At 53.8% G+C, this 14,400-nt stretch overlaps 1 protein-coding gene across 2 annotated transcripts; it reads left to right on the forward strand.

Annotated features, from left to right (window-relative positions):
* Nucleotides 1–1,293: 1,293 nt before the first annotated feature.
* On the forward strand, nucleotides 1,294–13,811 carry CTXND1 (cortexin domain containing 1). 2 transcript variants are annotated; one of them, XM_024561797.4, is made up of 5 exons: nucleotides 1,294–1,644; nucleotides 5,672–5,748; nucleotides 7,173–7,256; nucleotides 11,784–11,943; nucleotides 12,457–13,811. In XM_024561797.4, exon 5 carries the CDS (start codon nucleotides 12,519–12,521, stop codon nucleotides 12,696–12,698), a length of 180 nt encoding a protein of 59 aa, XP_024417565.1. In that variant the 5' UTR covers nucleotides 1,294–1,644; nucleotides 5,672–5,748; nucleotides 7,173–7,256; nucleotides 11,784–11,943; nucleotides 12,457–12,518; the 3' UTR covers nucleotides 12,699–13,811. The 2 variants fall into 2 exon arrangements, with proteins under 2 accessions (XP_024417565.1, XP_045052516.1); XM_045196581.3 differs by lacking the exons at nucleotides 1,294–1,644; nucleotides 5,672–5,748; nucleotides 7,173–7,256; nucleotides 11,784–11,943 and adding an exon at nucleotides 12,102–12,325.
* Nucleotides 13,812–14,400: the final 589 nt, after the last annotated feature.

Genomic DNA, 14,400 nt, shown 5'->3' on the forward strand with positions numbered 1-14,400 from the left:
CATAGTCATCTGATTATTTTTTGGCTTCACTTTTTTACAATCATTAATCGGTGGATTTGGAATTTATTTTCTTGCAGGGATATCGGTAGGAAACCGGCTGCCACTAATTACTGTTCAGTTATTTCACAATCATTTTTGGGAAATAGCCACCTGTCCCATCGGCTTAAAGTGCCGCCTGCAGCGCCAGTTTCTTGTGTCCCTGTGATTCTGGGCTCTTCGTCCCACCCCCCTGAGCGGTCCTCTCTGGGCCGGTGACACGCTGGTGCAACCCCCGGCGCTTTGTGGTAAGGGCAGCGCGGCACGACAGAGCCCCGAGCGCCGACGCATGGGTGCTGAGGCAGGGTGCCCGCATGCCCCGATCCCACACTTCTCCCTGTGTGGCCGTGGGCGTGACCGCTATTCCCCCAGGCTCCCACTTCCTCAGCTGCGACAGCAGTGTTAGTATTTGCATTGCAGGGCTGTGGGGAGCAGTAACATGCACGGATACAGATAACTCGCTTCCTTTGGTGTAAGCCCTCCTTTGGTCTGCACTGCACGCAGCGGTGCTGCCTTCTCCCACTTTCCTACCCCGCCTGGCGACTGGCCCTACAGTCTCTTCATCAAGATTCTGTGGACCATCTCTCCCTATTCTTCCACGCAAGAGCCATTGTGTCAAGATAAAAAAATTCTCTTTGGTGGGGGGGGGGTAGGAGTATAAGGGGACTAAATGGTAATGGGGAAAAAAATACAATAAAGATTAAAATAAAATAAAATAAAATAAAATAATTCTACTTGGAATTTTATAGAGACTGCATTGAATTTACATTGAAAGAGGATTCAATGTGGTTATTTCCTTGTTTAAGAATAAGAATAATTTGTCCATACACTGAAGTCCCCTTTAGTCCCCCAGGAGAGACTAGAAATTGTGTACAAAATAGAACATATTCCCGGGCAAGTTTATATCCCTATTTATTTATGGTTTTGCTATGAGTGAGAATGAGAGTTTTCATCCACGTTTCTAAGTGGGCACCAAGCAAGAGAACACTGTTAATTTGGTATATTCATCTGCTGCAAATAGTAACCATTTTTCTCCTGCCTTCTGATTTAAAAAAAAAAAAAAAAGGCAAATATATACATTGGTTTTGCAAAGGCACAATTTCTGTATTTTCACACCTTTTTCTTCTCCAGTCTAGTTTGCATTGACCAGAGTTTCCAAAGCGGCGTCCTGGCCTTGATTCTAACTTTAGTGGGAATGTCTGGATATTAAGCATAATGCAGGCGGAGGCTTGGGGAGAGGTGTCTGCTTTTCCGTACAAGAAATATCGGAACGCCCAGATTGGTCCGTGCGCCTGCCAGGGGCTCCTGGCCCCCTCCCCGCGCAGCCCACGCTCTGTGTGGCCTGGGGTGAAGTTTCTCCTGCGTTTCCGCTTGAACAGCATCCAGCTGCCTCGCCTTTAAAATGCCAGGCCGGCCGCCGCTCCGCTCAGAGCCCCCTCTCGGCGGCTGGTTCGGGCTAGCCCGCTCCGCCGGGGCGCTGACTCAGCCGCAGCCGGGCTGCTGCGCGCCCAGCCGGGCCTGGCAGCGCCCCCTGCGCCCCACCGACCCCGGCCGGGAGGTGCCGCAGCCAGCCAGGGCCCCGACAGCGCACGGGACAGGCCTCTCCAGGTAAGGATGCGGGACCTGCCAGACGCCTGCGGGTTGGGGTGCGGGGATTTTCACAGCGCGCAGTGGGTCCCGGGAGGCAGGCAGAGGGTCTGCTCACTGGGGTGTGGCCGAAACCCCTCCTCGGGAGCGCGAGTCCTGCCCCCGGGGGTGGGAGAGGGCGGGCCGGCAGGTCGCCGCGGCCCTGGGCAGCTCGGACTGCAGTGACCCCGGCTGTGCTGTCGGTGCGGGTCTCCACACATGGAAGAACGCTGTGCTCAGGCACCAGCACGCTGCCGAGCCATCAGCTCCCCATCCAGGGATCCTAGGCCCCTCTGCCACGCAGGGGTTTGAGCAGCATAAGTTGGTACTGAGTCAAAGTTAGAAATTCTTCTTGTCAAGTTCAGTGTCCAAAATGCAGTTCCTTCTCGTGGCTGACAGTTAACAGAGAACCAATTTCTCTCGGTGTAGCCTGCGAAGGTCACCATTGATGTAACTTCTGGGAAAAGTTCTGTTCGTGGCAGCCTTTCTGAATGTCGGGTCTCAGCTGGGTTTTCTTCTAATCTGCGAGGAAAAGCCTAATACAGCTTTCAAATATTTCATCCTCCATCAGTGGAGAAGGGGAGAATGGTGCTGGGTGAAATTTTGGGGAATGTGGTATAGAACTGAATGTTATGAGTCTGTACTGCCGAAGGGACAGTTCAGAAAGGGAAAGACCATGGTGATACACCTTCTCAGGAGATGCTCAGTAAAGTTGCTGTGCCTTTGGACGCCCCCTCCCCCGCCCCCCCACCTTAAGCTGCCTCTTGACTCAAACCACCGTAACCTGATCTCTGGTCTTTGCAAACCTGCAAAGTGGGTTTAGAGCAATGTGAAGCCAAACATCCAAGGCCTTCGATGTGATTTATAAATTGGATTTGGATCAGGGCCACATTTTCAAGGATGGCTCAGCATAAGCTGCACACCAGCTTTGAGGACACATCAGGAAGAAAACTGGGCAAGCAGAAACTTACCTTTGGAAAACCGTTCTGAAACCAATGACCTCACATTTTACCCACAAGACATCGTGGGTAGGCTGTCCGTTTCCTCTGTGTGATCTCTGCCTTCATCTGTTCTCGTTCCAAACGATTAATTTCCCCCATCACTTTTTCCAGTTGCATTTTTTATTTCTGAACGACACACAAGTAATGAATGCATGAGGTTTAATGTGTTCTACACTCAAATGAGTCTGGAAAATTATAGCGCATTTCTAGCCATTACGTATCTGAGATATAAATTTAAAATAAACAAGATTATGGTGGAATAAGGGTTTTAAAAAAATACTATGAAGCTTAATTAGCCCCCCCAAAATGGTTTGGCTAGAAGCAGCTCAGTGACAACTTATAAGTTATGATTTAGGGAGCCCTGTATCTTCCCAGCTTATTTCCTTACTGAATTTGTGCGAGAGGCAGCCATTCTGAATATATTGCTTTGCTAATCTTTGTCCAACCAATATTTACACTCCCAGGCCATGCTGTCACAGCTCAGACTCAAAACCTGCAGCCACAAGGTGGTTTTGCATACAGTATTATTGGAATTTGACACTATTTCCATGATTTAAGTGGAAAATGAAATGATATCAAGGAAAATGTCGTTAAATTATCCTGTCTGGCCACAGTAGAAAGAACAGTGCTTATAAAACTGACTCCGTTCCAAGACTCTGAGGTCAGTGTTTCTAACAAGCTCTGATGGGGAGGAAGGCCATAATGCACCGATTCTTGGCATTCAAAGCTGTGGAAACGGTCCATGGCAGTGATTTTTTTTTTTTTTTAAGATAACTGAGTTCATGTTAAGACATTAGGAGTGACACCATTTCCAAACACTTGAGCTGTTTTGGGAGGAACTATTCCTAAAGTGCATCACAGCCTTCCTGCAGTCGGAGAGCTGGCCAACAGGAACAGAGGCATTTTCCGACAACACAGGATGGGCCCTGGGAGTCGGTTATCTCGTGTCCACAGCGGAGAAAGACCTCGGGGTTTGCAGCCGGCAGGGTCAGCATTTGGTCTTCGCTCTGCCACTGGGCAGGCGACCTGAATGAGCTGCCCTTTGGGGCTTCAGATCTCTCATTTGTGAAGCACTTACTGTATGTCAAGCATTTTATATATGCACATAATTCCCAGAGTGATGATTCTTAGCCCCATTTCCCTGATGATGAGCACCTTGAACCCCCTCCCCCGCCCTGGTTAGTTCAGGGCAGGAGAGCTGGGGCACTGCAAACTGGCCCTGCACCTAGCCCCAGAGGCTGCCCAGGGAGCACACCCTGGCTTAGACTCGGCGCTTAAACTGATCACCAGTTCCACCTTGTGAGGGGGAGACTGAGTGGCATCTTCCCCATCTGGGGCCTGGGAGTGGCCCCTCTGTAACTGGTCTCTGCAGTCGGTTGCTGCTTGGGAGCCCGGGCCTCCTTCTGAGACACAGCTTCCCTGTTTACAAACTCGGGGAATTAGCGCCTCCTTGGCTGGGTTGCCGTGGAAATCACAGCTCAGGACATAGACTGAGAGATCACGCAGCAGGTGTTTTACCAACAGAGTCCTCCTGCACCTCCCCCTCCATAGTCTGCTCCTGTGTCCACCGGGGACAGATTTCCTCGGTGTGTCCCTGGAAGGTTCCTGCTGTACTGCCAGGGACGATGATGCTGCAAGCCCTCCAGGTGGGGCCCCTGGGAAACTTATTTCAGGGGACACACAGAAGGACCATGTCCTGGACAGGAGACATCAGGTGGCAAGAGCTTTGGCCTTGAGCCTGTCTCCTCCCATCCTGCCCACTCGCTGTCCCCATGACAAGCTGGAATGTGACCCTGGGGTCTCAGCGAATGACGGGCCTCAAGGCACACATTTCACGCTCAGTATACAGATGATACTCGTGCTTAAGGGAGTTTTTAACATTTTCGGTTCTTTAATTACTCAGTTTTAATGTTTGTATTATTTTTAAATGTTTTTCTACTCCGTACTACATCTCTGTTTTCACACAAAGCAGGGCAGCCCCCCAGCAACACCGCCTAAGGCAGCACCCCGCGCCCTCAGAGGCATGTGTGCCCTTGGGAGGGAGGCCCGGCTCCCAGTAGCCCAGGGACGCCAGGTGGCATTTCCTTCCTGTCCTTGGGGCGGCATGAGGGACAGGAACCCTGCGTTCCCTCCGGAGATGACAGCAGGGTCAGAGAGATAAGGAACCGTGCCAGCTCTCCCACGACTGGGCCCATGGCAGACATCAGGGGTTGAAATACGATGTTCTTTCCACAGACATGAATTTTCATGCTCAGGTGGCTGTGACAAGTGGACCACAGGTGGCGGGCATGATGACATCTGTTTATCATCCAGCAGTTGGCACCGATAGCCAACAAGTGGCCTGGGGCTGTGTGGCCTTTCTCCTCACATCCAGCGCCCTCTGGTAACACTGAGTGCCCCATAGCTCAGAGGAGCTCCCTGTGCTCGAGAGACTCCAAATGGATGGTACGCGTCTGTGGGGCCTCTCTCCCTCGCCCAGAGTAGACGTGGCCAATCAATCCTGGCCTTCTTTCCCACAGAGCCAGAGTGAGGTCTCACCGTCCTCAACAACTACCTGCTGTTGGCTCATGAATTATCTTTTAGTTGGGTCCTGTAGGCAACAGGAAGACAGTGAGGAGTTTTAAGCTGCAAGAGTAAGGTGATGCCCCCTCCTCTGAGTCCTAGGTCTCAGAGCAGCGAGACCCCATGCATGGGAACAGCCGTAAGTACAAGGTCCCTGGAGGGCGTGGAGGGACCTGCCATCTGAACCTCCGTCAATAGTGGGGCCGCTCAGCTTCCCACCCTTATCTTGGAAACAGTCTGATCCTGTCTCTTAGTAACTCATGTTTGGGAGGGGTGCCCTTCTTCCTGGGACCAACAGATGGACAAGTGCACGTTCTAGACTCCACGGCCAGGACCTGGGTTCCATCGGCATCGAGCGTAAGGCAGAGCTGTTCGGTGACGGAGTGTGCATTCTCCTTCCCTGTGCCCCAGTTAAAACGCTAACAACATGTTCATCCTGTCTGTAGGAGACAGAGGAAACACTGCTACCTTCAGCAAACTGAGCTGTGAAAATCCTGCCTCTCCCTGGCGGCCCCCTCCCCACGTAAGCAAATAGATGACTGACTGACTGTTAACCAATGCACATGCCCAGTGAGGTCTAACTAACTTTCCTAACATTCCCCTTCTTGTTCGGCAATTTCTCGGATTTCTGAGAATACACCTCATAGCGATGATGCGCATCTATGTTAGCATGGGAGGGTGGGTTTCCCTATTTCGAGGGTCCCACCACTGTCTGGAATCGGTTTCCCCTGTACCACTCTGCTTGCCACCCACCCAGCGCCGCCACCCCCAGCTCAGAGGAGGTTCCCCACCTGTGAGCCCAGGGAGGGGACCCTGTAACCAGTCACCAGATAAACGCTACCCCTCTTCTCAGAGGCATCTCAGAGGCAGAGGTGTTGGGGGGTGAGGGGCAGTTTAGGGAAAGGGCTTCCTGCATGTGGAATGTGGCCTGGATGGGGGACAGTGCAGGGGGCAATCCAGGAATCAACGCATCACAAATTACAGAGCCCCAAGCGCACAAGGGCCAGAGGGCTGTCAGAGTCTCCTGACCTGCCTCTAGATCTCACGCCACCACTGACAGCCGCTACTCCAAGCTCATTTCCCAATGGGTCACACAGACAGATGAACACCGACCTCCTACATTTTAGAAGGAGCTGACAGAGGAGAATACGTGTGGCTAACTCGCACTGTGTTTGTCACACAGCAGGCCTGGAGATGTGTGCGTGGAATCCGAATCTGACAGCGAAAACATACCTCATGTGGCATGAGCAAAGAGGGAGTAATCCTCAAAGAATGACAGGGGCGCTCACTGTGCCATGCAGATTCCAAGGCCCAGCCCCGCACCCCTGACCCAAAACCTCCCGAAACAAAGCTGGCAATGCACATCTTTAAGCCGCTCTGAAAGGGACGATGATGGGGCACAGGGACCCTGAGTCTACAGCGTGAGAATCGCAGACCCTGCTTAGGAAATTAGGCTTGAATTCAACTCCGAATCTCTCAACATCCGCAGTTCATTCGCCCTATAATTTCGTCTGCCACAGAAGTCACGACTCAGTCAGCCGTGGGCACTGCCTGGAGCCAAAGCTCCACCGTCCGCCCAGGCCGACATGGCCGATCCTCACTGCTCAGCCCCGGGGGTTGCAGAGGGATGACCCACAGAGACCTGTGTCCCACATCTGATGGGAGTGTCTCTTCTAACCATGACTCTTTGACCGCAAAAATCCGAACCTGCTCCAGTTTCAACCTATATATCAGAAGGATTATTTCTGTTCATCCCGGATCTGTTATGGTACTTTTCTCCCCTTTTTATAGAATGACTTTGGAGCAGCAGTGTGCTTCTTTGAAGGGCAAAGGCTTTCATAGCTGAACAGCTGAGTTATTAAGATTTCGGTTCAGAACAAGAAACATTTAACATCTAGTTTTCAATATACTTGTTCTGGAAAAAAATTTTTTTTCTGATTGTCCCAGTTACAGACAGATGCACTTCGTGGAGGCTTCGAGGGAATGCTGAGGAACATAAAAGGAGGAACTAATGAGTCCCTAGGACCCCAGGTGCGTAGCCATCATTTTCATTGTTCCTCCAGCACTTTCGCCGTCTACATCTCTCTCCGGTGCTGTTGTTCATTTGCTTGCTTACATAACTGGAATCTGTGAGAACGAAGCCCAATAAATAGATCACGAACACGAGACGTGGGGTTCAGTGGGGACAGGCGGGAGGCACAAGGAAACATCTTGGAGAGAGAGTTTGGTGAGGGCTCTGAGCAATTTGAGCAGCAAGCAGGCGGATTTCAGGGACAGAGCCTCAGGGTGCTTTCAAAATATGTGCCAAATTCTCTTTGGGAAGAGAATAATCCCAAAGGCCCCATATGTGGGCCTTTGCAGCTGCCTCAATGTCTAAAATGTGGCAGAAGTGACACTTTATGACTTCACGTCTGGGTTAGGAAAGGCCACATGGCCATTGCTGGTCTCTCTTGGGACACTGGCTGTGACCCTTGGGCCAACATGTCAGGGGTCAGCGGAGCCTGTCGCGGCCCCGGCTGCGTGAATGTTCCCATCTTGGCCACCGAACCTGTGGGTGAGGGAACCTTCTGGAGGACTCAGGCCCACCCACCAGCTGATTGTAACTGCACGTCGGAACAACTAGTGAGGGACACCATGCAGCTGAGCCCAGTTAACCCAGATTTGTAAGCAAAACAAATAACTGTTATTTGTTTTATGAATAAATAACCAGAATTGCCTCTTCGTTCTTGAGGTCAACGCACAATTGACCCAGCAGCATGCCTTGTGGGCTGGCGGGCATCACAGCCTAGAGGGCCTCGATGTCCAAGGCCTGAGGTCCCCAGCATCCCGGCCACACGTCCTCACCTGTCCAGGGCAGAACAGCAGCACCGGGTGTGGACAGTCATCTCTGTGGGGGGTGGTCCTTGGTGCCTTATCGACGTCACCCCTCTGACCCTCCGACTCCATGGTCTTGGTGCTCTAATCGTCACCCCTGTTTTACCCATGAGGACACTGGGACCCAGAGAGGGTAAATCACTTGCCCAAGGCGCCTTGCCAGTAAACGGGGCTGGGCTGAGATTCAAAAGCCAAGGACTGGCTCCAGTCCCTCCTCCTGTCCCTACATGCTGTCCCTCTCCGTGGAGCAGCTGGAAAACAGATGATATCGTAGCGGGGGTAAGTACCTAACGGAATTAGGGCCGACCTTGCCCTTGTCTGTGGGAAAGATCCCGGACCAGCAGCATCAGCATCACCAGGAAACCAATTAGCAATGTGATTCCTAGTCACTGTTTCACCTTTGCTCAGATCGCAGAGGGCAGTGTCTGGGTCTGACTCATTCTTGCAGCCAGCACTGAGTACAGCCACCGGGTCCTCATCGGCCAGTCCCCCTGCAGCTGTCTTCATTGCACAGACTCAGGAAAGAGCTTGCCCAGTCTGGGGCCTCACTTCTCCTGGGACAGAGGCCTCTGAATTTGTTGCATGTCCTCCTGGGAGAATTCAGTCCCCCTTGCCGGCCTGAGGAGCAGGCCGCTAAGAGCCCAGTCCCCCACAGTCCACCCTGGGTCAGGCTGCCCCTGTGTAGGGTTTTTTTTTATCCAGATTAAAAGGATGATTGTCGCTTCTGTTGACTTTGACACATCCTGCACCAGTGTCCCCCACCATCCTGAGCATGGGGCTATGCACATAAATTCCCAGGCTTCATCTGTTCATTTCAATCCTGCATGCTGGGCTCAGGGGAGAGACAGCATCAGCAGAGCCTGAGTGGGATGGCTTGGTACTCAGCAGAAAATAGGCAGACACTTTCAAGGACTCCACACAGAGAAGGGTAATTAATAACATCGCGCTGGATTGATCTTCCCATGCCCACACTCTTGGCCACTAGGACGTGAAGTTCAGCCAGGTGCTGAGAGACGGTCTCTGTGCACAAGACGGGGGACAGCAGGGTGGCAGAGCCGGGCCCACTGTGATACCCTCCAACAGGCCTGACTCCTTGCTCCAGATGGCCCAGGCCATCTCTCCTCATCTCCTGCAGCTCTGCCTCCCAGGGACATCCAGGCAGCGCCTTCCACTCGCGCAGAAGACTCTTCCATATTTACCACTGCGTCTGAGCCACCAGCCCGGGAGCTGGGTGTCACCGCCCCATTACCAGGAGGAGGAGCTGGTGACTGGTGGGGAAGCCCAGATGGAGACGGCCAGGTCCACATGCTCTACCTCATGTCGCTGGCTCTCAGTGACATTATTTACCCTTGCGGGTCAAGGACAGAGATGCTTTTACTCCTGGCATTTTGCAGGGAAGGAGGGACGATGATGGTGTTACAGAGTGAGGATTTTCTTCATGTGTTGCTGCCCATCTCACCCTAGAGGACCGCTCTGGCCTCTTGTCCAAGACATTTGCTGCTGTTGTCGGAAACAGCCGGTGAAGACTCTGCCCTTACAGGGTCCCAAACACCCTCACCCCTCACACTCACCCATGGTTGGCCACCCACACCTCCCCAGTAGGACTGCTGGGCCTGGTTCAGAGAACAGCCCCCGGCGATGGGAGGCAAAGGGCCTTCCCCGGGGAGTGCAGTGTCTCGGCACCATTGGAGTGGTGTGACTTCCAGCACACTTTGGAGAAATCTAACTCTGCACTTACCCAACAACTGACATACTCAAGCTTATGACAGTCCCCAACAGCCAGGCCACCTAGGAGGCCCTGGAGGCTCCCAAGTGCAGGCCCTGCTCACTGACATCTGCTCTGGGTGGCAGGTTGAGGGGAGCGGGCAAGGGCACTTGGCACAGCCTCCTTCCTGAGTGAAGAGGAGGTGGCAGAAAGGACTCAGAGTGCTGGCAGACAGGGGCTGCGGTGTGCGTGGTCACAGATAACATCTCTTACAAGTCCAAGGCTCCCAACCCGCCTGTGTGACAAACACCGCATGCTGTCACTCACGGCCTCTTCCACTGGGGTCTGGTGCACACTTAGACAAGGGTGCCGGGTGGGCACAGATACAACACTCACTCATCCTGGAGCAAGTTCACCCCCAGCACCTCAAGAACCTGACAGATGGAACATGTGGCTATGCAGCCTCGGTGCTGAAGGACAATGTACTTGTGTTGGGGACCTCTGAGCTGGCTGCTGGGGCGGGCAGGGGGGTCAGCCTCCCAGCTCCCAGGACACAGCAGCTGTGTTCCCTCCTGGGTGTCACATCCTTACTTGCACATGAGCCGGATAGGGCTCGTGCTCCTAGCGTTAAGGTTAGCAAGCGCGCGCCATCTGGAGGGCGGGAGGCACATCTGTTCCCTGAGTTCCTGTTCTTGGCATTCCCTCCAGCCAGAAGGATCTGGAAGACACTGCATCTTCCTCTGCGGTCTGCCACCCGGTTAGAGGCTCCGACCCTGGCCCCACGATGACAGGGGAGGGTCGCCAGGCACTCTCTCTGGGTCTGACCTCTGCAGTCTGTGCAGGGCACCCCCTGTTAACTGGAGGCTCCCTCAGGCCCAGGATTTCAGAGTCAGGGTTTGAGAGGCCAGACTGAGTCTTGCTGTGAAACTCAGCAGCATGGAACTGCTGCCCATTCACCCTTCCCCGAGAGCCCCATGGAATTGATGCCACAGGCCCGACGCACAGGCCAGAGGCACAGGCCCGGCTGGGGCCAGAAACGGGGCCTCGCTCTGAGGTCAGCTGTTCTCGTGCTCTGGGACTCAGAAAGCCTCTGCTTCCCCTACATTCTAGTCTCTGTGTCTGTGAAATGGCGTGAGGGGGGTCACTGACCAGGTCAGTGATTATACATTTTTTTGTCCTTACCCGATGATGTATTCATTGATTTTAGAGAGAAAGGAAGGGGCGGGGGGCGGGGAGAGAGAGAGAGAGAGAGAGAGAAACATCAATGTGAGAGAGAAACATTAATCCTTTGCCGCCTGTATGCACCCTGACCAGAATCGAACCCCCGACATTTGGTGTGTGGGAGACACTCCAGCCAGCTGAGCCACACTGGCCAGGGCTAAAAACTTTTTTCAATTACAATTTACACTTCATACTATGTGACACTGGTTTCAGGGGTACAGCACAGTGCTTAGACAATCGTATACTTTATAGAGTGACCCCGGGATATTTCCAGCACCCACCCGGCACCACACACAGGTATTACATTACTGACTATTCCCTCTGCTGCACTTACACCCCTGTGACTATTCTGTAACTACCAATCGGTACTTCTCCATCCCTTCCCCTTTGTCACCCCATCCCCCCACCCCAAACCGCCCCAGTAACTACGGAGTCTGAGTTTTGCAAGATGAGCCCTGGAGGCAGACGGTGGGAGGGACTGTGTGTGGTGGACACACTTAATTCCACTAACCTGAACCCTTAGTTAGCATTGGTCAGGATGGTGAATTTTGTTATTCAAGTTTTACCATAATTTGTTTAAAGTTATAATGTTTAAAAGAGAGAAGAAAAAGAAAAAGCAGCATTAGAATAAAGCGTGGTGGCCACCCCCGTGGTACCCAGGGAGGAGCTGTGCATGCCAGGCCCTCCCGCCAGCCCAGGTCACGTTTGGGGCCAGACATCTTGGGAGGTCACTGGCCTTGTGTCCTGCTGTGTTTCAGCCACGCCAGCACTGGTGCCTGCTCTCCACGGGAAGGTCACTGCTCTCACCAGCTCCCGGCTGTGATGTCCCGCCACCCCCCCTTCCTCCTGCAGCAGCCCCACCTAGGGGGCCAGCCTACCCCGTGGCCCTAATAAAGAGGTGACCACTCCAACCAGCAGGTCAGTGCCTCTGGGGACAGGCGAGGAGGGAGGCGAGTCTGAGGAGGGGACAGCATGGTCCCCTGTGGTGTCAGGTGTGCCAGGACCAGCCAGCCAGAAGCCTGTGCCCATGTCCTCCTGCAGCTGCTGAGGGGGTGGGGGAGATGGATCCCCACTGCTTCCATCACAGAACGGGGGAGACCTGCAGAGGCCTGTGGTTTGGGGTGTGGGACCTTGGGTAAGTCACGTCCCCTTTCTGGGTCTGTTTTCCCGTTTATAAAACTGTAGTTCGGATAGCTGCCTAGCTGGCCTCCAGGGCTGCCAGGAGGATCAGATAACTAACTGAAGATGCAGTGCGTGTGCAGCTAAGCGCTCCAGGAATTCAGGGCTGGCGGTGGTGCAGGTGGGTCCAGGGCAGCGGGGGCAGCAAGCTATCACTCCAGGGGCACAGGCAGATAAAGAGGGAGTTGGTGCCCTTCCCCCACCAGGGGCCAGTGGGCACCACCCTCCCTGCCACGGCTTGGCTCTCTGCAGGAGCGGAAGATGGTACCAGCCAGCCTGGAGCCGGAGGAGGAGCCTGCAGCTGCTGTCCTGCGATGGAGGAGCCCACACCTGAGCCCATCTACGTGGATGTGGACAAAGGACTGACCCTGGCCTGCTTCGTCTTCCTCTGCCTCTTCCTCATCGTCATGATCATCCGCTGCGCCAAGGTCATCATGGACCCTTACAGCGCCATCCCCACCTCCACCTGGGAGGAACAGCACCTGGACGACTGAGGCGCGAGAGCGGGCTGCCCCGGATGCGCCTCTGTGTCCCCGCAGACATGGGGGATGGACTTGGTCCCCTGGGGGTGGGAAGAGTCACCTTAGCCTTGCCTGCTCTCACAGGACCGCCAGAGGGACACGTTCAGGGTACAGTGAGGGGCCCAGCCGTGGCCAGTTTGGGAGTCAAGTGGGCGGTCACCTTCCCTGGCTCCAGCACAAACGCCCCTTGTCACACCACAGTGGTCTCATTTGGAGGAGACCTTCTGCCCTGGAGATGCAGACTAGCACGTGGGGGCTCTACTCTGGGGGCTCCCAGCACAGATGTCCCTCCTTACTCCCCGACCCCGAGCCCCTCCCAGCGCACCAACACAGAAGGAGATGGCAGTGCCTCCCCCGAAAACCCATGGAAGGCACCGGAGCTGCTTCCCAGATGTATTTTTTAAAACTAGAATAGAGAGGGGTATACTTTTCCTGCTGCAGGTGAAATGTGCATTTTAGGAATTTGGGAAAATATTTAAAAAAATAGAAGGAAAGGGAGGAAATAACACTTATAATCTCCCCTCCCAGAAGCCGCCACTTCGAATATTCTCCCAGCCTTTTTTTACATGTATTTTTAAAATAGATTCCACCACATGCATGACGTTGCCCCGTCCCTGCCACCGCATGAGGACACCCCTCCCTGAGACACCCTCAGACTCCTCACAGTGAGTGGCTGCGGAGAATCCCGGCAGGTGGTGAGGTCGCAGTTTAATAATCATGTCCTTTGGCCAAACATTTCGGGTTTTTTGGTAATTTTTTCCTCACACACAGTTATCTGACGTAGTCATGTCTTCTGAGTGCACAGTCCACGACATGAATGACAACGGCCGCCCGGGAGACCTGGGTTCCAGTCCCGTCGGCTGCTCCAAGGCTGTGTGACCGTGAGCGAGTCATGCACCTCTCGGTGCCACCATTCCCTCATTGCGCAACGGGGAGGAAAAGCCTGGCTTTTTTTTTCTTTTTCTTTTTTGTGCATAGAGCTCGTGGGAATAAAAGGACAGATCAGGGGTGCTTTGAATGAAATGAGCCATAGTTGGGGGAGGAGGCAAGGCCTGGGCTGTTGATAATGAGTCTCGTAGGGCCTCCCTCCACTCTTCTTTCCAGCCTCTCCCTGACTGTCACCCCGTCACCTACATCTATGACCCTGCGGCAGGAATAATGCAGCTGAGCCCACAAACCTGGCCCCAAGTCCCAATCCCTCTGCTTCCTTGCTGTGTAACCCCAAATAACTCAGCCTCTCTGAGCCCCAGTGTCCTCATGGGAAAAGCGGGGGAATGATGTCTCCCTCACAAGGTCACTGTGAGGGTGAAATGACAGAACATGGGCAAACATGAGTGCCCTTCCTTGACGCCACTGCCCCAAGAGAAGCTGGGGTCTGAGCTGGGAGGAACCAAGGTCCTGGGTGCCCCCCACCGGCCCCTACATAGACCAGGCACCCTGGTTCTCCTCACCTTCCCAGGGCCCATTCCGACAGACCAAACTCCCAGCCAGGATCCCTGCTCACAGCAACGCTCAGAGCAACCTGCCCCAGCGCCTGACCTCAAGGGACATGGTGGCTGTTACTTTAGACAACTGTCACCATCATCAGCTTTCACACACCCGCTTACGAAGCGAAACGAGGCCACCCGAATGCCCCTTCCTCAGAAAGCACTCGGACCCAAAGGCAGGGCCACTG

The sequence above is a fragment of the Desmodus rotundus genome, chromosome 10, assembly GCF_022682495.2.
Source record: "Desmodus rotundus isolate HL8 chromosome 10, HLdesRot8A.1, whole genome shotgun sequence".
Classification (NCBI taxonomy): domain Eukaryota; kingdom Metazoa; phylum Chordata; class Mammalia; order Chiroptera; family Phyllostomidae; genus Desmodus; species Desmodus rotundus.